The 26148-nt window shown below is 26.8% G+C and overlaps 1 protein-coding gene across 1 annotated transcript in view; it reads left to right on the plus strand.

Annotated features, from left to right (window-relative positions):
* Nucleotides 1–25038, plus strand: part of LOC100208534 (RNA-binding protein 8A) — a 30326-nt gene extending 5288 nt beyond the window's left edge. Inside the window, exons 2-6 of the mRNA XM_065816507.1 lie at nucleotides 8907–8963; nucleotides 15961–16038; nucleotides 17627–17763; nucleotides 20363–20505; nucleotides 24782–25038. Coding sequence (XP_065672579.1) covers nucleotides 8907–8963; nucleotides 15961–16038; nucleotides 17627–17763; nucleotides 20363–20505; nucleotides 24782–24797 — 431 coding nt within the window. The 3' untranslated portion in view covers nucleotides 24798–25038. The remainder of the gene's footprint in view (nucleotides 1–8906; nucleotides 8964–15960; nucleotides 16039–17626; nucleotides 17764–20362; nucleotides 20506–24781) is intronic.
* The last annotated feature ends 1110 nt before the right edge of the window (nucleotides 25039–26148 follow it).

Here is a 26148-nt window from a genome sequence, read left to right on the forward strand (position 1 = left end):
GGAATGCAAGGCTACACTAAGTATTGTTGCTTTATAGGTGAATGGGACAGTAGAGATGTCCAGGAAAATACAGCCAGGAAATAAAAATGTCCTTTGATTGCCATTAGTTGAACGTGATAAAATAATTATGCCACCACTTCATATAAAATTAGAACTTATGAAAAATTTTGTTATGGCACTACACAATGACTCAGAGTTGTTTATGTACTTACTTTACAAATTTCCTGAATTGAGTGACACTAAGGTGAAAGAAGGTATATTTCTAGGTACTCAAATAAAAATTTTTTTTACTGACATCCACTTTGAAAATTTACTCAGTGGAATTGAAAAAAATGCATGGGTGGCATTTAAATCTGTTGTTGCTAATTTTCTCGGAAAAAACAAGTCTGTAAATTTTGAAGATGCGCCTATAGAGATATGGGATGCAACATGTCCCCTCTAAAATTCATCTTCTTGACTCGCATCTTAATTTCTTTCCAGAAAACCTTTGTTCTGTAAGCGAAAAACATGGTGAATGCTTCCATCAAGATATAATGGTAATGGAGTCGCGTTATCAAGGTCGTTAGATTGCAACAATGTTAGCGGGTTATTGCTGGACACTTCAATGCAATTTGCCGAATGTTCATCACAAGCGTAAATCCAAAGCAAAAAAGTTTAAACCAGACAATATTTTTTAATATTAAATTTTTTTTTTAATTTAAAAAAATTGTGTTTTTATTTGTCTTTAATCAAAAAATAAAAAAAAGTTTATATATAATACAATTATAGTTAAAAAACCATTTTTAGGATTTAATTAGCTAAGTTTTAAATTTATTATCATGAAGTTAAATAAATTACTTATTAAAACAATTATAATATTTTACATAACTTATAAAAAACATAATACAATATTAAAATAAAGATAAATTAATAACTTAAATTGCTTAAAATTATATTAAATAATACATGTAAATCATTATAGTAATATGTCACTAAAGATTTTCAGGTATTATGTTATATTAAAATTGATTTAACATGCATAAATGTATTATGCCCTAAATCTCAAAAATTAAGGGTGATAGAAAGAAATGGTTTGATATTTGAAATCAGCATATTTAACTTGTCTTAAAAAACCACCTAGTTAACAAGATTTCTCCAAAAAGTTTTTATTTGTTTATCAGTGTATTTAAAAATCATTTTTTTAAACAGTTTGTTTATGCAATTTTTCCTATTTTTTCTTCTAATAACAAGTATACAAAATTTGTACAGATTTCCTATATTTAAATCAACAGAATTTTCTATAGACTTTTGAAACAAATGGTCTTAAAATTCCAACTACAAAAGTACTATAGAATATTGTATTGAATCTCAATAAGTACTCTAATGGAATCTCTATTACTAGAGGCCATTTGTTTCAAAAGCATACAAATTTTGTTATGGGGTAGGGTAAAAAATTAATGAGAAATTCATTTTTTTACTTTTAAATTATTTTCTTAACAATTTAAATACTGTTTATACAGTTTTACTTCTCATGGTTGTCTCTGATTTGCCAAATATTCTGAAGCAACAAAATATTCTTCATCATAATCGAAATAGTCCAAGTCCAAATCAATGAGAAAACTGGATTTAAAACCTTCAATTTGTTAACTTAGATGTTTTTGAATCTTCAACTCCAAAACACTTTGTTTTTGACAACCTTTTTTTGTATTAAGAATGTTATTGATCTGTAAAATAGATTTCTAAAAATAAATTCAGAGCATAGATATATATACAAAAGTTGATTTGCAGAAAAGTTTTATAACATTGAATTAAAAAACATTTTGTGACTATAAATTTATGGCTGTAAAAATTCATAGAGTAAAATTTCTGCCAGTAGCATTTTACGCAGTTAATAAAAGTTTTTTACGCATGTTATAAAAAGTTTTATAAAATCGACTCTAGAACTCGCTTCAATTTTCTCTAAGCTATATTATAGTACTTGACTGAATCTTGTTTTCATGCCTGCTGGAAAATGAAATCTGTTGCTCCAATTTTCAAAAACTCTTGTGAACATTCTAACCCCTCCAATTATCGTACAATGTCTTTTTTATGTTATTAGCAAGGTCTTTGAGTCTTTGATAAACAAATTTCTCACATCCCATCTTGAGTCAAATAACTTATTGTCAGACAATCAATACAGTTTTCAATCCTCTTGCTCTACGGCTGACTTGCTAACTGCTGTGACTGTAAGATTTTATTGTGCATTAGATGGAGGCAAAGAGGCTAGAGCTATTGCTCTTGACATATCTAAGGCTTTCGACAAAGTTTGGAATGCTAGTCTTCTCCATAAGCTTGTTTCATATGGTGTACCTGGGAAAGTTTTCGAGATTATCAAATCGTTTCTTTCTAACCGCTTTATTAAAGTCATCCTTGAAGGTCAGCACTCTTCTTTATTTCAGTAACTTCTGGGGTACCTCAAGGTTCTATCCTTGGTCCTATTTTTTTTCTTTTCTACATTAATGATATTCCTGACAACTTTACATCTAAAGTAGCTCTTTTTGCTGATGACTCAACTTTATACTGTTTTGAGAAAAAGCCTTCTCTTTTTGATCACTTAGAATTTTTTTTCACTTAGAATTTAGAAAGGCAGCCTATTTTGAATCTGATCTCACTTCTGTAACAGACTGGTGCTCACAGTGACTTGTAAATTTTAACTCCAATAAAACTCAGTTATTTATTGCAAACAACTATCGCAGTACTGTCGACATTCCTATATTGATGAATGGCAACCCTCTCACTGAGTCCACTTTTTTATGCCTTCTTGGATTATCATTTACTACTGACCTTTCATGGAAACCATATATACAAATGGTTGCTAAATTAGCATCTGCTAAAGTTGCTTATCTTTATCGTGCTTGCCTTTTTCTCCTGATTCCATTCTTTACCTCTACAAATCTCTTATTCATCGCTGTATGGAATACTGTTGTCATATTTAGGCTGGTTCTTCTAATGATGGTCTTTCTCTTCTAGGCAAGTTCCAAAAACGTATTGTAAACGCAGTTAGACCCGGTCTATCTGCTAAATTTGAGCCTCTTTTTCATTGTCGTAAAGTTGTATCTCTTTCTCTTTTCTACAAATATTATCATAGCTGTTGCTCAAAAGAGCTTTTATCTTTAGTTCCATCAACCGAAACTTGTCATTCATCAAAGTCTCATTCTTTTACTGTATCTGTTCCTGCATGCTCCAAAAACTTTAATTCTTCTAGGTTTTTTCCCTGCTTCAACCCTTAGGAACTCTCCCCATTGTCATGTTTTCCTGACTCATACAACCTTCAACTTCTTAAGTCTCCTGTCAACCGTTTCCTTGCTCTATAACTCTATTCTTTTTTTCTAGTAACTCCTAACTTAATAGTGGTTACTTGCATACTTGCAGCCTTGTTGCAGCCTTGTTGGGAGTGGGAATACTTGCAGCCTTGTTGGGAGTTGCTCCCTTGTTGGGAGTTGGGAATACTTGCAGCCTTGTTGGGAGTGAATCATAATTAAAAAAAAAAGATTAAATGTTGCATTCATTAAGAAAATAAGAATTTATTTACTATTAATTCTAAGAATAATGAAAAGTAACTGTTTGTTTTTCTCTCATTTTTTTAAATGTTTTATGACTTATTGATACCTTAGCTACCTTAGTTAATTTATATACGGATTCTCTCTTAAATTTTCTTTTAATGGATATTCAGTATGATATTATCAGTAAAATTTCTTATGCAAGTTTGGTCAGGAAGGCGCCCAATCGCATGCTATTATATGACCTCACAAATAATTTTTATTTTGACAATTTTACAACGGCTTTTAATATGTTTTCAAAAATTAAAAATGCAATGAATAAACTTATCTAGAGTAAAAAAAAACTTTAAAAAAAATTCTTCTGAAAAAGGAAAGAAAAAACATAAGTGAAAATTAAATAAAACTTTATGAAAACTGAAACACATTAAATAAAGATATTACTTAACTAAAATAAAACTCAAAAAACTATAGCACCAAGTTTGTTTAAATTATGCTTTTAGTTACATTCGGAACAATAAATCTTGTATCTTTTATCTTAACTAATTTTTATATATGTTTTTACTAATTTAAAAATAGTAAGTTTCCATATGAATACATGGTTGTAAATAATTATGCATTAAAAATATAAGTATATAAACTAAACTCTTTTCAAAACCATTTTATACTTACTTGGTTTGCTTGTATTTTATTTAATAATATTGTATTTGTGCTTGTATAACTTGGTAAATTGTTTTGTTGCATTTGAATTCATTTTCATTTTTTATTTCAAATTGTTAAGTGTGCAACACTTTAGATTATTTTTAGAATAAACACTATAGTGTTTTGAAAGTTTGAGTTTTAAGATTGTCTTTAAAAATTAAAAGTATACCATATGCAAGAATTTTAATGTTTAGTTGTTCTTTTAGCTAGTGATATCAAAAACAATAAATGTAATAAATATGGAGAAATGTGACATAAGAAAAACTCGCAACCAGGGATGCGGAGTCCCAAAAGGACTCCGGCTTTATATCTCTACTTTTTCCAAATCTGTAGTGTCCAGAAACACTAAAAATGATTGTTGACTTATGATCTGCTATAAGAAAAAAGTTCATGAAATTTAATGACTTGAAATTTATTGTTTTTAAGCCCGGAGTCCTGGAGTCCTTGCCGCCATTATACCTAAGGACTCCAGGTTCAAGAAATGATTGTTCCTCTAACCTAAAAGTCTTCATTTTGTTCCTATTAGTAGTCCATAAACTTATTTATATTTTAGAGCTCCTAGATACCAAAAACTAGGATAAAGTAGTCTTTTTGTGACTTGCAAATCCGGAGTCCTTTTTGGGACTCCGCATCCCTGCTCGCAACATTTATTGCCACAAAACTGGATTTTGTAGAAAACAAGATTTTATTTAACTCAAAGATCTTTCTTGTGAACAGCAAGAAGAAATAATGTGGCGAACATATTTAAAAGAAAAATTTTGTTAAATCGAAATTGTATGCTGTTATCATGAGCAATTCTATCTAAAATATTTTAATACAAAAATTTCAAAGATAACATATATAGTAAATATGTTAGTTAAAAGAAATATATTTTATTGAGATTCATGATTAAATTTTAAGTTAATTTTAAAAATAAATTTAAATTTTTAAGTGATGTAAAGATGCCTGTGTGATCAATGTGTTTTTAGGCAAATTAAAGATTTCTGTAGACTTAGCAAAGGTTTTACAAAACAATAATGCAATGCCAGGTCGGAAATTCTGCTGCAAATTGTTGCAAAAGCAGTAAAACTCATAAAGATTTTAGTATATGGGAATCAAGAAGTAAGAATGGAATAGGATTTCATCAGTCAAAATAGAAAGTGTTCCAAAACAATGCAAAATACCTCCAGCAAAATAAATGTTTGGTGACACAATGGACAGAGTTCCAAAAATAGTTTCATTAGCATATGATATTGATGAAGCTTCTTTAACAGCAGCAAAAAACAGCACCAATTATAGCAATATGTTAAACAAAAATCATAAGCTAGACATTTTAGTGTATGAAATCAAAAAAAAAATTTTTGTTACTGTCTCTCATCGCCATAAGTGCAAATGTTAACGCTTGCACCAGAATCATGAAAACATATAAAAAGGTATCAAATTACTTTGAAGTGTTTGAGTATCTTGTTTGAACTTTAGACATGTTAAAAATAAATAAGGGATTCTATTATTGCCAGGAAAAAAAATTGGAAACCCTCTTTTCTCAGAACAACTCAGTTAGTAATAAATTTTTATCAAAATGATGAGTTTTCAAGATATGCCAAAAGATGAGTTTTCAAGAATGCCAGGAAAAAAAGATTTTGTCAGTGTTAAGAAAAACCAACATGATCAAAAAAAATACTACTTCTCAATCTTGATGAATTACATGTTGCATTTAAAAAAGACTATCCTAATGTCAAAGTCAGTTTCAAAAAGTTTTGTGCCTTGAAACCTAAGTGGTGAATTACAAATAATGCATCAGTTATGCTCAATGTATGTGAATAAATACATCACTAAAATACAAGATTTCTAATTGATTCAATTATGTGGAATAAAAGTTATAAAGATTTTATAAGTTCTCTTGAAAACGCTGAATGTGTGCTGTACCCATGTAAACTATGCCATGGTATTCAAGAATTAAAACCTTGTTTAGTGAATGAATTTATAGACCATGAGCTAAAAAAAAGTTTAGTATTCAAACAATGGTAGAGTACGGATTGTGCAACGCTACTGTTACAATCATTGCCACTATCATAAGTTTAATGATTTCTTATGTGACAGCATTGACAACCTTACCACACATTCATTTATAGCAAAAACACAAAGTAGATTCTTGATTAACTGTAAAGAAAATATAAACTAAAACAAATGTTTAGTTTTAGGAGATTTTGTTTTAAGTTATTTTCAAAGGGGGATATTGACCAAACATGAGCAAGTTTGGAAAAAAAAAAAATAGTAGAACAGTTCCTGGCACAATGATGTATCATCATTTTATTCCTATTAGTTTAAATGCAATAATTGATAAAATAAAGAAGTGTGGATACACATACTGAAGTATTTGATATTATTCCAAAAAACAAAAATAATAAAGATATTTGAATAATTATTTAAAAAAAAAACGGATTTTATAGTGTGTTTTTATAATGAATTTTGATGGATAGGGATTGCTGAAGATGTAAATGAACTTGGTATCAAAGTCAGATTTATGCAACTATGTGGACTAGTTAAAAATTTCTTATGGCCAATAAAAAATTATAATTGCTGGGTGCTTAAGATATTAAGTCATATGCATAATTTTTACACCCACAACAGTATCAGGTTGTACGTTCAACAAGTTTGATTTAGATTTAAAGAATATAAGGAGTTAGTTATAAAAAAATAAAAAAGTGTAAACATTTAAAATAATGTTGTTGTAATTTCAGGCCTTGTTAAGAAGCGTTTTGCAGCTCGCATTTTGCCTGTGAAAAGGCAATTTGCCTACGCATTCAGCAGTTTTGCGCTATGTAAAAACTTTTATCTTTTAGAGTATTTGAATTATCTTTTAATTTCGTTAACGTGACGTTTATTCAGAAGAAATAAAGTCGTAAGTAAAAGCAATTAACTGCAATTGTAAACTTATAGATTTTTTGTTAAAGAAACGGTTTGTTTAATAATTTTTTTATTGTTGTTAAAAATTAGTTAAAGAAAAAAAAGTGTTTTAAGTTTTATATTAAGGAATTAAATATATAAATACCTTTTAAATATAAAAATTGTTTTTTGTCATAATAGTTTAAAAAATGCACGATTTACTTTGATGTAAATACTTAATTAATGAGATATTTTGTTTATTGTTAATTCAATAACGTAAAGCTTTAATGACGTTCGTTTAATTTATGAAAATAAATTATGATCATGAATATGTTATCTGTAACTGATAAATAATAAAAAAAATCTCTTTATTGTTTAAAAACATAATTTAAAAGAGTTCACAAAATAAATAAGAAAAAATTTATTAACAGTTAATAAAATAGCTATAAACCAACTGTAAAATCATAAGAAAATAAATAAATATTATTTTACGTTTTATGAAAAAAATATTTTTTTTAAAATAAAATTTAGTTCATAATTGAAAAAAATGATAAAATGATTTTTCAAATAGGAACTTTATTATAAGATTTTATTTGTAGCTTTTGTTATAGTGAGAAAAAAACTGTTTGTATGATTTTTAACGCGTTATATAACTTTAATTACAATGCGGTACTTGAAAAGACGCTAGTGACGCAATTTAACTTCTAACAATACAAAATATATTTGCCGAGGTGAGTAACTTAGAAAATCTCGTAACAAGGCCTGTAATTTATTTACATGTTCAAAGTAATTTAGAATTTGTCTGTTTTCCGAATTTGTTGGTAAGTGAGGAGGGGGTTGAGGAGAAGTTGCCCTCCCCTTGCCCCCTTTGTATGCCCAAGACACTAAATAAGTGCTAAACTTGTTAATAAATAACACTATATTAAAGTTTTAAAATAAAAAAATTGTTTTAAAAAACATTTTAATTCCATTGTTACAAAATTTTTCAAAAATATGAAAAGATTAAATATTTGAGAGACAATACATGAATCTAAATTTTTTTGGTAGACCTAAGATAAAGTAATGATCTACAATTAACAATTCAGCCAGGAATTTTAGGTGACAGCCTCCATTTTAGCTCAAAAAATCGATAATTTACAAGTCAATAATTTTGAAAAAAATTGGATAAATGAAACATTTTTTGAGATTATCAAGTCCTTAGAGTAGTTTTTTTGAACTCCTTAACCAAATTTCTACGTGGATTCTAAATTTTAGGAAAATTTTCCAAACCATTATCAAGACATTATATGTCAAAGATGCTTTGTTGTAAATAGCAGGTAACCATAAAATGCCTAATCAGCATTATTTCAACTGTCGATATCTCGACAATCCATGTATATTTTCAGTTGAAATTTCTGCAGTTATCATTTATTTAATATAGACTGCAAATCATTTAAACATAAAGCAATTCTGAAAAATATTGGGGACAAGTTTTTTTGTGTGGTTGATTTCATATGGAATGACCCTAAAGTTAATAAAAAAATAAAATAAATTTAATGACTCCACAAATCACATCCTTATTTGTTAAGCATTTTTTGTTCATTACAACCCAGCCTCTAAAAATGAAATTTGTAGATTTAAAAACTTAAATTTTTTTTTTTTGTTAAGCAGGCTTCTCTGCTGCGTTTTGTTTTTGCTTCAGTGTAACCCCTAACATGTATGTTTGTTTATTTAAAGTCAGTATTTTTTAATTAAATGCTTTAAAATATAAGCTTTACTTTTTTTCTTTTTTTTTTTTGAGCAATGTTCCATAAAGAAGGCATTGTCTAATTATTTTATTTTTAGGAGATCTTTCAAAGCTAAAGTCTTCTGTTCGTAAAAGAAAAGGAAGAGGATTTAAAGGTTTGTGTACAAAAAAAAGTTGTGTGTTATATATGGCAATAATAAATGCTAGCAGTCAAAACCTATGTGCAACAGATGCAATGATAGGTCTATGATACTCATCCTAATAATATTTTTTTTAAATGATCATTATCACAACACTATATCATGTTGATTTTTGCTAAGAAAGTTGTGTTAAGTACTCTAAATATTCTTTAATTTTTTAATTTTATTTTTAATTTTGGCAAATGGTTAACATAATAAAACAATTTAAATAATCATAAAGTATTTCAATTGATTTTAGTAATTAGTACAAGGAATATTTTACTTAACTTTTACTGTTAAAGACTTAAATTATTTTTACATAAGTTGTTAAATACGGTTAAATACAGGGTTCATAGCAATTAGGGAAAACCTGGGAAATATTTTGAAATTTAAGAAAATCAGTAAAAACCTGAAAAACCCAGTACCCAAAAATTGTTTACATTTATATCACCAATACCATAGCAGACTAAAAAGAAGTGGGCAAGTAAAACTAAGCACACTGAGCCAAATGTTATAAAGCAACAGGTATCCAAAGTTACAAAACGCTAAAAGATTAGGGATAAAAAATATACAGGAATAGAAAGGTAATATGAAACATTTAAGGCTATGTAAAAAATGTGTAGACAAAAACATTTATATTCAGCGTAAAAAATTGCACTTTATAACTATATAATAATATCTTTTGATAATTTAAATAAAATGTTTTTATAGTACACTATCATTAAAAAGAATTTTTCACTTTGTTTTAATTAGTGATGCACTTAATCAGTGCATCACTAATTAAAACTTTATAGTGGTCATTGATGGAGCAGAGTGGAGCAAAAAGTTGATCCAAGTCTTTATTAATACCACAAGAGATAAATATCGCCTTCAAATGCTTTTTTTTTATATAACAGAAGAACTGAGAAGTTCTTTCAAAATCAATAACCAAAGATGAGTTGAATAAATGTTAAGGTCTTTTATTTATAAGGTTGTTATAAATGTAAAGTTGAATTTAAAAATACAAAAAAAAAATTCAAATTTTTATAATTTGAAGTTATTAGATTCAATATGGCTAAATATACTTACAATTGAAAATACATTAAAAGTTAAAATTCGATCTACTACATTTATTCATACCAGAATCCTAAAATTAAAATTTTTAGGTCCTGCAAAATAGGATTAGTCTCTTAGCCTAATTTCTTTTTTAAAAAAAAAATGATTTTCTGGACACCCTACTAAACATTTGTTACCATTATTTTGTATTAAAAATAGCATTTTTTTTAGTTTTTAATATTTACATCACTAAACTAGACTAATTATCAAAATAGCTGTCAAATAATAACCTTAATGTAAAATATTGAAAAATAAATATTGATTTCAAAAAAAGAATTTAGAAATCTGGTTATAATAATAAAAAGTGAAAAAGTGCATAAGGTTATGAGGCTGTTGCAACTCACCACATGATATCACCATAGCTTTTAATTGTTTTATTTAACTAATGAATTTTTTTGTCGATTGTCCATGTAATAAATTATTTCAAGCTATTATATATTAATATTGGGTAATTCCATGTAAAAGTAGGACAAAAAATTGAAATTTTTTAGTCACCCTCTCAGATTTCTTTCAAATTTGAACCAGTGGTACCTATCAATATAACAAAAAAAAAATGTAAAGTTTGAGCTCCCAAATCCAAAGGGTTCAGTTATGACATTTTGAAATTCAGCCTAAAACGCCCTATTTTTTTCCACTTCCGCCATGGAACTTTGTAGTAGTACTTTTAATTGAATAATTTAAGATGTAGTGGAAGAATGTGGCTAAAAATTGGTACCTGACCATTTTTGAGGTTGCTGAATTCAAAAATGTAGATAAAATAGTGAAATTTAATTTTTTTGATAGTTATTTTTTTATTTTAAAATGGCCAGTCAAATGTTTTGTTCTGTTACCATGGATTGCGCTTTCATTAATTCCTGGAGTTTCCCAAGTGTCATTGATTCGATTTTTTTTTCAAATGAAGTAGGTGAGCCTAGGCTATCTTAAAGCATAATAAAGATGGTTTCTTAAAGCATAATAAAGATATGTCATTTTGAAAGTTAGACAAAAAATTTCTTTATTTGGACACTATTCTCCATTAGATTTTATAGCGATATTTTTGTGTGAATAATTTTAGTTCTAGTAGAGAAATATGACTGAAAATTGGTACCTGACCATTTTTAAAGGTGTTGAATACAAAGATGAAGAGAAATTAGCCCAATTCCTATTATTTTAGAATAACTTGAATTTTACTTAACCACAAAATTGGGTAACATTTTCACTAATTGCCTGACTGTCATGGGTTCAATTCTGGTGTGTAAAAACAATTTATTAAGGTTGGTTTTGATATATAAATAAAGTTTTGTGAAGTGAGTTATCATGAAAAATATAGTTTTGCAACGCCTGCTGTGATGTATAAACACAGTTTTGCTACGTCAGTTATGTTATCTAAATATAGTTGTGAAACAGCAGTTAACAATAACAAGTTTCAATAAAAAAAAAAATTTTAATTTTAGATTAAATAATTATTAAATCTTGTTTGGTAATCAGTTTCTTATTCATGGAAAACAGCCAAAAGTGCTCCATTGGAATTAACCTAGAAAGTGAATGTCATCTCACAACATATCCATCATTGCTGGGAATTGAACCTTTTGAAGATATTCCTGAATATGAAAGAGAAATATTAATGTGGAGGACTGGGCTCTCAATAATGAATGTCAAACCAACAACTTGTCTTCATCATAAACATGTTTATTTTAAGCGTTATACAACTAAATTAACACGGTGCTGCAATCCATTTAATACTCATAACAAAGTTATAAAAGGTATTTATAGTAATCATAACTTTTAGTTTTGTGAAAATGTTGTGAGTTCCAATAATGAAATTATTGGCATCCAAATTCTATTTTAGCTATATTTAACCTTTTAGCCGACTTCTGAAAGTGCACTATTAAATGCCATACAACTTTAAACTTTTTAAGGTTTTATTAAAATCTTTATACATATTATAATTCAAGAGTTCTTCCGATTTTTTAGGTAGTCTTCGTAAAATCAACTTGGATACAGCAAAGTACCTATGCAGTAAACGCAAATTTGTAGTTCCAGGTGAAAAACTTTGTCTACAATGCAGACATATATTAGTATCAAGTGAAGAATCAGAAGAGAACGAATTTGAGATGAAATTATCTGAAGATAATATGGAAAAAGAAGTTATACTGGAATCAACAAGATCATTGCTCAACAGTACTTTTTGCGAACTTGAAGTGTCTCCTCTAAAAGTTCATTTACCCAAAACCTTTAACAAGCCTTCACTTGGAAAGAGAAAGATAAAGCAAGTTGAAGAAGCAGTTATTAAGAAGCTTGCAATTGCTCTGGATGTAACCGAATCCGATCTTATTGCACCAAAAATTTATGTTCTAAAGGAAATTCAAACCAAAGCTGGCAATATAGACTTTTTTGTAGAATGCATAAAAAAAAACTTAAGGTTTCTAACAGAAGGCAGCAACTTCAAATTTTGACATTAACCCCAAAATCTTGGTCTATCAGAAAAGCAGCAAAAGAGTTTTCAGTTTCCAAACATAAAATTCATAATGCCTAAATGATCCTTGCTGGTCCGAAAGGTACACATTCTGTTTGTGTGTGTGCAATACACAAAAATGTTAAATTAATGTTGAGTGCTATAGGCCTTGAAACGTCTTACCATGAAATCATTGAAAAGATTGTCTGCATCAGAAAATCTAAAGTTTGCATGATTCACCGATACAATAGTTGTCCTGGCATACAAGCTGCCCAAAATTATTTCCAGCAGTATTTCACACAAAATGATGATCCAAAAGAGCAATATGACAGTGATGAAAATGAACAGTCAGTGGATTTCAAACAGTGACAACAACAGATAGAACTGAACTATTAACAATAAAACTTCCATTAAATGAATTCATAGAACTCCTGTGGGAAAACTTGATAATATTACTTCTCCTTCATTTATAGCAAAATCACAATCTAGCTATCTAAAACATCTCAAAGAAACAATTAGTATTGATAAGGCTATTTTACTGGCAGATTTTGCAGAATATTATACTTTTGTAGTACAAGATGAGATACAAAGTTACCATTGGAGCAAGAGTCAATGTTCCCTTCATCCAGTTGTTATCTACTACAAGAAAGCGAAATTGGAAATATCTTCTTTTTGTGTAATTTCAGATGATTTGAATCATGATGTTGGATTTATCAATGAAGTTATGTATAAAACCATTAATCATGTAAAACTCATATTTGTCCCACATTTACAAAAATTCATTATTTTTCTGATGGCTGTGCAGAGCAGTATAAAAACTGCAAACAATTTTCAATTTATGTCACCACGCGCAAGATTTTTCTGTTCATTGCATCTAGAATTTCTTTGCAACAAGCCATGGCAAATCTCCATGCGATGGAATAGGTGGTACTGTTAAAAGGCTTTTTGCATCAGCTAGCTTGCAGAGTATAACCACAGGTCATATACTGTCTTTTCAAGCAATGTTTGAATACTGTCAAAACTCAATCAGTGGGATTACGTTTGTGTACGTCACTGCTGAAGAAATGGAACTAGTAAGAGAAAATCTTACTGATAGACTTTTAATAGCAACCACTATTCCTGAGACAAGAAGTTTCTATCAATTTATACCATCTTCTCATTCAATTATAAAAATGAAAATGGTATTCGATGATGAAGATTTTGCTCTATCATTTGACTTCCTCAAAAAACAAAAATATGAAATTATTAAAATTGACATTGTTATGTTGTCACAATACCTATTTTGCAAATACGACGATTTTTACTGGCTTGGTATGGTTTGATGAAGTTGATGATTTTATGGTAAAGTTTATGCATCCACATTATCCAAGTTGGTCGTACTACTGGCCAAAGTGGGATGATAATTGCTAGGTACCAAGAATGAATGTCATTTTTCTTGTTAAAATACCCTCAACATCTTCTGGGCGTCAGTACCAAATCTCAAAAGAAGATGAAACTTTATTTGAACAAGTTTTATCTTTTTAAAGTTTCAGTGAAAGTTGATTAATATTTTACTTTCATTATTTAAATGATATAAACTTCAATTTTAGTAATATTTGGTTATTCCTTTTCATTTTTGTTATGAGCTTTTTTCAATAAAGCAGGTTTTTAATATTTTTCAAAAATGTTTGCATTTTAGTTTCTTATTTTTTAACACAAGATTTGAGCATGTAACCTATAATTTTAGCATGCAACCAGTATTTTGAAATAATACTTAATTATTTGAATAATAAAACAAGAAATTATTTTTTCAATGTGTTGTATAGTAAATTATATTTCCATGTATACTTTTGAAAATATTGATCATAAATATGCAAGTTATGCAAAGCAATATAATTTTTTTATTTTCTTTCATAGACCTAAACTTTTCCAAAACATCTTATTTCACAATGAGAGTAATGCAACTCTAGAAATAAGTGAAATGCAAATTCTGGCTACAAGAAAAAAAAAAAGACTGTTGACATTTTTAAAGTTCAAAAATTATTCTAAAACATTAGGAATTGGGTTAATTTCTCTTAATCTTTGTATTCAACACCTTTAAAAATGGTCAGGTACCAATTTTCAGTCATATTTCTTTACTAGAACTAAAATTATTCACACAAAAATATCGCTATAAAATCTAATGGAGAATAGTGTCCAAATAAAGAAATTTTTTGTCTAAATTTCAAAATGACATATCTTTATTATGCTTTAAGAAACCAAAACCATCTTTTTTATAAAGATAGCCTAGGATCACCTACTTCATTTGAAAAAAAAATCGAATCCATGAGACTTGGGCAAATCCAGGAATTAATGAAAGCGCAACCCATGGTAACAGAACAAAACATTTGACTAGTCATTTTAAAATTAAAAAAATAACTATCAAAAAATTTAAATTTCACTATTTTATCAACACTTTTGAATTCAGCAACCTCAAAAATGGTCAAGTACCAATTCTTTTAATAGACCCTAAATTATTCAATTAAAAGTACAACTATAAAATCCATAATGGCGAGCTTCATAAAAAAAGGAGCGTTTTAGGCTGAATTTCAAAATATCAAAACCTTTGAACCATTTGGATTTGGAAGCTATAATTTTGCATTTTTTCATGTTTCATTAATAGGTACCACTGGTTAAAATTTAAAGAAAATCCAGGAGTTGACTGAAATGACTGTCCCACTTTTACATGGAATCACCCTATTTAATTAATTAAAAATAAAAGTTTTACAAAAACCACAATTTAAATAAGGAAAAAGCTAAAAAAATTATTTGTTATAATATGCATGTTTGTAAAATAAAAAGAAATTGTACATGAGCACCATGTTCAAAATAAATTGTAATTGACCATCATGTTAAAACTTATTGCAAAACAAAAAGAACTAAAGTTTTTTTTATCAAAAAGTTTTTGTGTGAAAAAGTTTTGGAATTTTTGTTTTGAAAAATGCTGTTTTTGCATTTTAAAATGAAATTTTAAACTAACAAACGTTTTTTATGCAGCCTAAAAGTTAGAAACTTTACAAAAAAAGTTTTTTTTTAAACAACACAAAAAACAATTCTCGCTTTATATATAACAATTTAATACAAACACATAAACAAATATACAAAAAGGTTGCAAAAGTTTATGTCAATAAAGCAACAAAAATCTGGCTTAAGTTTTTTTTAGCTAGATTTTTTTTCTTTTTTTTTTTTTGCTTTTTTTAAAAGCTTCTTGTTAAAAACGCACAAATATACATTAGCATTATGTTTGCTATTATATTATGTGGTATTATTATTTATAATTTATAAGCAATTCTGTTGATAAATTTCTTGAATAAGTCATTAATAAATTTCATAAATAAATTATTTTATAAATAATTAATTCTTTAATATACTGCTTGAATTTTGTTTAAATTAGCATATTTGTTATATATGTTTGCAATTTTTTAGAAAGTTTAGATGCACGAACCAATGAGCCATTTGAGTCTATTGATGAAGATGCACCCCACATTGAAGGACCACAAAAATGTAAAAATTAGAAATAGTATTTTTATCAGTTTTGTTTTGTAAAATAGTTGCTTTAAAATAATTGTTCACACAGAATTTTACCTGCTGTTTTCATTGTAATTTTAATCTTTTGAGAAATTTTTTTCTTTTTTTTCATGAAAATATATATATATTTTTTTCTCTCAACTCTATAACTCCGAAACACGAACCTTGATGAACAAGGCCGCTGCGCGGAGAAACAAGTTGAGCGCGGTACTACCAGGGACGTGGTGGGGATTGAACTCGGAACCTCTCGCTTATGAAGCGAGCGCTCTACCATTACACCACTACCGCATATAAGTCTTCTCTTACTGCAGCAATTTGTATAACATTTGCACCATATAATTAGCAATATCAAACTCTTTTTAAATTTCTTTATTGAACCTGTCAATGTTTAATATTTGACAAATTGATAAACATGAGATAATTTAAGCATAAAATTAAATTTTTTTAAAAAATTGGCATTTGCTTAAAAAAGAATGCAGGATTTTTCAATTGCATTAGGAATTTAAAAAAACATTTTTCCAATTTTGTTTTAATGATTTTATTTAGAATTTTAATAAAATGTTTGTTTTGCCTTTTTTATTTTAATTTTATGAATTTGATAAAAATGTGAGTTAGGAAGATTTTTTTTTGTAAATTATTTTTAATTTTATTAAAATGTTTGTTTTTTATTTGTTTTAATTACTTTATTAGTAATTTGAATTTAAATTTCACAGATTTTATTTAAATTATTTGATTTAGAATTTAAATAAAACCTCTGTTTTGGCTGTTTTATTTTAAAATATTTTATTAAAAATTTGAATGAAGCGTTACCTTTTCCACGGGTTTTTTTTGTGTGTTATTTAATTTAAAGTTAAATTAAACATTCTTTTTATCATTTTTATTTTAATTTATTTAGAACTCAAATGTTTTTTGTTTTTTTTGTTTTTAATTTATTTGAAATAGCAAATAAAACTATGTTTTGAAATTGTGAGGTCGGTTGAGGAAAAATTGCCAGACACTGTCAGGCTGAATGCCTACTCTAATTTTGAGGATTGATATATATATATATATATATATATATATATATATAGTGCACAAATTAATGGGCCATCAAAATCAACAACCTCCATTTTCCTTCCCCACAATGTTATTTCAAACTGTTAATTGGAGCATTCTTTATTTATCCAAAAACTTTTTTTTTTAATTAAATCGTCTCTGATTTGATAAAATAGGAGATTTAATTTAAATTTATTTTGAAGTATATATTTATGTATATATATATATATATATATATATATATATATATATAGAGAGAGAGAGAGAGAGAGAGAGAGAGAGAGTGAGAGAGAGAGAGATAGAGAGAGAGAGAGCGAGAGAGAGAGAGAGAGAGAGAGAGAGAGAGAGAGAGAGAGAGAGAGAGAGAGAGAGAGAGAGAGAGAGAGAGAGAGTTAGTGAGTTTGGGAGTTAAATAATCATTATATTTTATATTATTTATTTTATATACCCGTATACCCGTATTATTATTTTTATATTATATAAATTATCCTTAATCAATTTTTAACACTAAATTTTGTTGTTTTTTAAGCTGTGGAAGGTTGGATCTTGTTTGTAACAAATGTTCATGAAGAGGCACAAGAGGATGATGTGCATAACATGTTTCGTGAATATGGTGCTATTCGAAACATGCATTTAAATTTAGATAGAAGAACAGGATTCTTGAAAGTATTTTTTTTTTTTTGTTTCTGCACCACTAGTGCAAATTATTTTTCTTCTATATATGTCCGTATATAATTACAAAATTCAACTAAGTTGTAATGTAAGTTTAAGCATTTTTAATGCAAGTGCAATGCATGAAAAAGTGCAGCCATAGTTCTTTTATAATGGTGATGAATAGTTTCAATATATCAAGGAATATTCTGCTACTAATTATATAATAACAAAAAGTTTAAATTTTTTAAGGCTATTATAATAAATATAAACCTCATATTGTCAAAATAATGTGAACATTCTGACTAAATTATTTTGAATTTTAAAAGCCTAAATCTTATATCAAAGTGCATTAATTTTTGAAATACTCAGGAGGTTGCAGGTTGGAAGATAGAAAATCTTCTTTACCTCTGTGAGATAAATCAAAATATTAGCACTGAAAGTTTCACTGCTTTTTAATTAAGTCATTTTGTATTTTTTTTAAAATTAATCATTTAAGTCACCAAAAATAAGAGATAGTAATAAGAAAGAGTTTGTTTAGATTTAATAAATTTATAGTTTTTATATATTATAAAAAAAAAAAAGATACAGATGATATTTGTGAAGACATACTGTCTTCACAAAGATCATCTTTATCTTTGGTTCTTTGCAAACAGTTTAAGGCATAACCGTGATTTAAATGCAGTTTTAAGATTATTCAATGGGATGGCTTTCTGCCCTTTGGTAATCTAAAGAATGTTTTTTGTTATGGTTAAATTGTGTATGTTGTGGATGCCGTTTAAACTCTCTTATTGCACAAGTCAAATATTTGTCAAGATTAGAGTTTTTCATTAAAACTTTTTTTTAAAGCCTCAAACTATTTTGTGAAAAATAGACAAAAAGGGACAAATGTATGTACATTGCTATTGTGAAGTAGAACAACTTTTATGCTAAATTTTAATGCATCAAGGAAGAGATGCTATTCTTGTGTGTTAAAGTCAATAAATGTCTTTAAAGTCAATAAATGTATTTACAATAAAGCAAATTTCCACTTATAGAGAATAGAGTTGTCAGATGGGCAGTTTTCTTTTAAAAAAAAATGTAGTTTGTAAGTTTTCTTTTAAAAAAAAATGTAACAGTGTCAAAAGTTAAAAATGAAAACATCGGCATTTAACTAATTCCATTCTTCAAGTCAAGACACAAGTAGCTCACTTTGATTTTTTTGTTAGTTGAAGGTCTCAGACTAGATCATTTAACTCACCTGTTGTTATAATGTAAGGTGCAGATGATGTGTCATTAAGCTCATATGGAGTATTGCTATCATCATAACTGCTTTTGTCACAGTTGATGTTAGGTGATAATCTGGAGCTGGATGTTGGTGGCAGAGACACAAGTAAATTGGAGGAATGTGAAACTGGTCAAATAGCTGATAACATGCTGGGATAACAAAGTTGTTTCTTGTTTTTTTCATTGATTGAGAAGGCACAGAAATAACTAAGTATGCAGTTTTTTTGAACTTATGTTCGTCTTTTTTATTTACTAAAAAATCCCCCAAAAAAAGGTACAAATTAAGTATATAATTATTTTCTTTTTCACCATATTTTTACTCAAAAAAATTGTATTTGTTTTAAAAATTGCATTAAAGTAATCATCTTGTCCTCTGGTTTCAAGAAAGTTTCTTTTTTAATGAGTTTTGATAATATTTCACCTTTGTTCATTGCCATTCAAAAATCTGATTTTTTATTAAAGCAGTTCTCGAGCTAAAGTCAATTTAGTATTGTTACTTCTGATATCACCAGACATTATTGACTTCTTTATCAACTTACTAACTCGGAATAATATCTAAATGAGATTGTTGAGAAAATTGTTTCTTTTTATTTTACTCCCAAACTGATCATCTTGATTGAAGACAATGTTAAATAAAAATATTTCATTACTTGTATTAAATTCATTTTTCTTCTTTCAATGATTTTTTTTTTCAAATCTTTTTTTAATTATGACTTTCATTTTGTTGAAAGTCTCCGGTTGCATTTTGTTAGTATCTCAATTAATAAACTCAATAATTTGTAATACAGTCTTTAAAATTATTTTTTCAATGTTTATTTAGGAAATAAACACAACTTGTCTCAGCACTTAAGGATCCCTTTAAGGTCATTTCATATAAAATCATCTATGACTTATGTATAAGCTGAAAAAACATATCTATACATATCTATTCTGAGATTAGTATATATATTTTTAGCTTATTTGCAGTGTATAATAAGGAGGAATAATTGCAAAGATTTTAACTAAAAAAAAAAATTAATTGTTGAGGTATTGTAAAATCCTACTGATTCTGTGATTAAAACTTTGAGGTTAATGTTTTCCATAATAGGGGTATTTCCAGATATTTAGCACTTAATTAGATTTTTGCTAAATTAATTCAAAATTAATTCTCAGATTGTTATAAGAAATGCAGCAGTGATGAAGTGACACTTAGTAGGATAGAAGTTTGAGATGCGTTATATTATAAAAATTTTCCCTTTTGTAAAAAGTTTTTTGAAGACATCCCATTATAAATTTGTTCAAATAAATTGTTTTATTTTATTTAAGTATCTTACAATGTACATAATGATTAATGAGGCAAATCTTTTAGGGATATGCATTGGTTGAGTATGAATCTTTTAAAGAAGCTCAAAGTGCGTTAGAAGCTTTAAATGGAGAAGATTTGCTTGGCCAAAAAATCAATGTTGATTGGGCTTTTGTAAAAGGCGGAGCTACTAAAGGAAACAAAAAGAGGCAATATTTTATTTGTTTTTTATCTTTTAAAAGAAAGAATTTAACCAGAAAAGTAAAGTGTGCTGGTAGCATAAATAGTATTAAAAAAGTTTTGAATATTGATAATAAGAGAAGCAGTTAAAACAATACTTGAATATTATCTACTGAAATAACTTAAAAATGCTTTTCATCCTATTATAAAATTTATTAAACTGATTAGAAAAGTCAGATTTAAGGCTCTTCAAAAAAGCAAGTTTCTATACGTAAAATATAAATACTTTTTATTACTTTACTTAATTGCTTTAATGTCTGTCGTTGGTTTTTTTAAAAAAATTTACAATGTTAACCTATGAATTTTGATGTTGTTGTTACTAGTATTACTTGTTAAAGGTTATTAAGTGCAGGTGGGGACATATACCAAGCAGCAGGAAAAAGACTAAAAGCAGATAACAGAGAATACTTAATGTTTGATCAATATAATCTGAAGTTAATTAAACAATTAATAAGATACAGCAAATAAGTGTTGGCTAAATTCTTTATATAATATATATTTCTTTGTAATTTAATGCTAAATAATAGCTAATATGGGCTAATTAATCAAAAGTTATGATATGGAAAATAAAAGATTAAGGAGAAACAACCAAATTACTTGGTCCCCGGATCAAATTACTTGGTCAACCAGACTTGGTCAACCAGGAAAACAACCAAATTACTTGGTTACCAGGTCCAAACTGGTCCAATGGTTACCAGGTCCAAACTGAGTGTCCAGCACATCGCTTGTTTAATTAATGAGAGAAAAAAATAAGGCTATAATGAAGAATCTAAACAAGTCCTACATAATATCCTTTGTTCACTTAATTTCTGGAATGTATCATTTGCACTGTGGAGATCTTAAGAATACTGATAAAGCTCTTGTGAAACAGCATTCATAAAATCATTTTCAACAGTTATACAAAGTTGTAATATCCTGCACTTCAGGAACCTTTATAAATTTATAGTAAAAATACTTTTTTAAAGTAAAGGTGTATGTTGTAAAAGCCCTTAAAAAATATTTTTTTTGGCATATGATTGTTAAGATTTGGTATACCTTTAAATGTTTATTTTTCTAATTGATGTAGGTAATTTTAGAAGTTTTTATTAGTTATTAAGTAGTATATTTACCACTTAAATATTCTAAAGAAAACAATAAAATTCTAAACTGTTTTATTCCTAAAATTTAATATCATATTAAGATAAAATTAGCACCCAAATAATATTCAGCCGTCAAAAATGATTTACATAAATAATTTTATACAGTGGTACAATAAAGTTTGAACGTGTAAAATTTTGTTCAAATAAATGTATTTTGTGAGCAATTTGAAGAAAGCTATAAGAGGCATTATTAATTTTTGTTTTTTTTGTTTTTGTTTATTTGCAAAAATGTCAATGGATGAAATTTAAAAATAATGAAAAGTTAATTAAATAAAATATGAGAAAAAGAAAAGCTTTAATTCGGTCGACATCCAAATGAATGGTTTTCCACTAATTGCTCCCCTGATTAATTGCAACTTTCAATACCAACAAGATGGTGCACTTTGCCACACAGCCAAAAGTATTAAAGAATATTTACAAGCTGAAAAAATACCGTTATTGCTAAGGTGTATCCAATCAACTTATTTAGGTCCCATTAAAAATATTTGGGCCTGGTTGGACCTTAAAATGTGCATCATTAAATTTATAAAAACACACTTAAAGGAGGTTCTTGAAAAAACCTGAAACTCAAATCCAAAAGACCTATGCATGAAGTTGATACAGTTGATGCCCAGGTGTGTAAAAATGTGTTTCAAAGCCAAGGGTGGTTATTTTAAGTACTGGAAATTTTTTTTAATGTTAAACCTGGATTCGTCCAAATTTAATTGTCGCTTTCTTTTCTTTTTTTATATATATATTTTATTTTATTAACTTTTTATTATTTTTTAATTACCTGCTAATTGAATTTGTTATTTAATTTTAATTATTGGCAATTTTGCTAATAAGCAAAAAAAAAATTAATATCGCCTCTCTTATTGTTTTTTTTTAAATGCTCACTAAAAATATTTGTACAAATTTTTTCTCGTCCAATTTTTATTGTACCACTGTAATATATAATAGCCCTATTTAACTCAATTTCAATACTTGGTTATTCTAAAATCAATTAATAATAAAGATATTTTTATTAATAAATGGTTTAGAAAATGGTTTTTCTAAACAATTCATTGATTAATAAAATTGAACAATTCATGTTTAATAAAACTTCTGTTATTTTTAATTAAAATATTGTTGGTGTTATTTATTAAAAAGAAAAGTTTTAAAATATACAACCTCTAGTATATGCAACATTTTCCTAGATACATATATTATTTTCCTTGTAAATTCAAACTTAAATAGTAACTGTAAAAATATAACTAATATATATATATATATTAGTTATAATATATAAAATTAGTTATAATATAAAAATTATTATATAATATTATATATATAATATAATATTAAAATTAGTTATAATATATAAAAATATAACTAATATATATATATATATATATATATATATATATATATATATATATATATATATATATATATATATATATATATATATATATATATATATATATATATATATATATATATATATATATATATATATATATATATATATATATATATATATATATATATATATATATATATATAGTGTATATATATATATATATATATATATATATATACCACTATATATATATATATATATATATATATATATATATATATATATATATATACCACTATATATATATATATATATATATATATATATATATATATATATATATATATATATATATACCACTATATATATATATATATATATATATATATATATATATATATATATATATATATATATATATATATTAGTTATATAGCCACTATTTAAATAAGAGTTTAATAAGAAATAAAAGATGTTTACAAAGCAAAATGATGGTTAATTGAAAACTAATAAAGCTGCAAATTTTATTAATTAGGAAAGCGCTACAATAATAGAGAAATAAAATAATGAAATGTTTTTAAACGCATAGGAACATTTATTTGAAAAGGTTAATCTCAACCGTCATTTTATATGAAACCATTCATGTCGCTCTTATGTTTTAGAATTAGTTTATTTTTAGCTTATTTGCAGTCCATATTGATTAAGAGTATTTTAACGTTAAGTAAACATTGGTTTTTGATTTTGTCTAATTGTGCTGATTCAGCATTTTAATATTATGTAACGAGTCAAAAAGTATTTTTAGCATTTAATTTTTTGATAATGGTTTGGGATTTTTTTTTTTTTTTAATTTACACTCCTTATAGATTATAGCTAAAAATGTTCAAAAGTGAGATTCCAAAATACAGCAGTGGTGTAGTAATAGCTCAAAATACTACAGATATTTCAGTTGCTGGATATGTTAAAATCTGTAAAATCTTTTAAAATACAATCTGAAGTTGCATTAGAAAGTGCAAAAAGTCAATTTTAGTTTAAAGAGAATAGCTGTTTCCATTGAAAATTATCGACAAGAAGCTACTTCAAGCATTAGCTGATATTCATTAAAAGCAGAGGAAGAAAAAAGATTTGAGCTTGATAGTTACTTTGAATGTAAAAATGTATAAATAAATAGATAAACTTTAAAGTAAGTTATCGAAAGATAAATTTTCAAAGTTGCAAGAGCTTCATTGTGATAAAAATCTGTTTATAAAAAAATTCTATCGTTTAGATTTTTTTATTTTGTTTGTAAAATTTAGTTAAGTTTACTTTAGTAGTGTTTAAGAAGTATATCATTCTAGTATAAGTCTATGTTTCTATTAAAAGCATAAGCTATTAAAAGTGTGTGATTCGATTAAAAGTCTCCGAAAAGTACATGATTCTATTAAAAAGTTTAATCCAAATAATATATACTGTTAGTTCCTGTGTTATTTTTTAATATAATAATATAAACATTCTATTATTCAATAAATAGTATTAAAAAAATAGTAATAATTACTTTTTTTTATTTCTGTTTATTGTGCGTACTTTATGGACGACCCCTATCGAGTTTAAAAAGATAAGAACGGGTTTAAAAAGGAGGAATAAAAGCGGTCTCCAATATTTTGGTTGACAGGAGCCATTACTATTGAATTACACTAATTATTCTTTTCAGTCAAGTATACTGATCTGCTAATACCCCCAAAAATTAATTTTTTTACGATTTTGTATATCAACTCATATGCAGATTATTTTAATTTTATATAATTTTAGGGGTAGCAGACGTTAACAATAAACAAGACGTTTCATCACGAGCAGTACGAGATGTTTAGAAGTTTTTTGCATCTTGGGCATGTCGTTGGATACTCTTTTTAACATTTCACGTCTATTCAACGATATTATAATGTCGATAAATGTTTTAAATAAGTTTCCAATTATTAATTGTATTTAAGAAGAATCGAATATTATACTGACGCCCATTTTTTAAACATGTATCATGGAAAATTTAAATGAAAGGAAAATAATGTCAACTGAATGTAATATATCGAAATTTAAAATGATACTTGCTAAATAGTATTAGTATTATATTAGTTAAATCAGTCAGACTGAATTAACAGATCGGTTATATGTATGTATATGTATGTATGTATGTATGTATATATATGTATATGTATGTATATATATATATATACATATATATGATGTCTTGTTATTTGCGTAGCTCTTTGACGAGAGTTGACTATCAATTTGTTTACATGTTTTAGTTTAAAAAGACGATGAACTTGAGATCATTGCGGCGACCATTTCACTTATGAAGTTTATTGCAAATCTGCCTAGATTTTTAATAAAGTCAATAATAATAATAACAGTCAATAATAATAATAATATTGACCCAATAGTATTAATATTATTAATGACTCAATAATATCTACATATTTAAATAGTATTTGGCAAAAGTGCAATCAATATTTATTGAAGGAGTTATGTGAAAATAGATTGTTATGAAAATATCAATCAGCCATTTAATTAATTTACTATTAACTTATATACATTTACTTTGGGTAATGTCAGCTTTTATTTTATGTGGCTGTTCAATTCAAATCAATGTTAAAACCTTAGAGGTGTTAGGTGCTGGCGCTAGCATCTTTTGACCGAGATCACAATATAAAAATTGTAAAAAGTTCTGTATTCAAAAACAAAGGGAGGTCCGAAAAGGTGTAAAAATGGATAGAATCAGAGCTCCTTCTAAAAGCAGCTTTTGTTGATAAAGACCAGCCACTAGGTCTTGAGTTGTATCACCAGACTACTTGAGTTGTATCACCTTGAGTTGACTACCTTGAGTTGTATCACCAGACTACTTATTAATTTTTGGTATTTTAAGTCATAGTTTGAAAAAATGCCTACGGATGAGACTCCCTCAGACTTTTCGTTACAATGAATTCCAAAACTTTTAAAATCTTTCAAAGTTGCTAACAACTCATCAGAACTCCTGCAAAATTGTAAATCTCTTAAGCATACTTTAAGAAATTTATTTCTCAAAGCAAGAAGTATGTTAGGTTAGGATATTTATTTCTTAAAATATGAAACGTATTTCTTGTTTTAAGAAAAATATTTCATAATAAAAAGTTCAATTTTGCTGT

The sequence above is a fragment of the Hydra vulgaris genome, chromosome 13, assembly GCF_038396675.1.
Source record: "Hydra vulgaris chromosome 13, alternate assembly HydraT2T_AEP".
Taxonomy (NCBI): Eukaryota; Metazoa; Cnidaria; class Hydrozoa; order Anthoathecata; family Hydridae; genus Hydra; species Hydra vulgaris.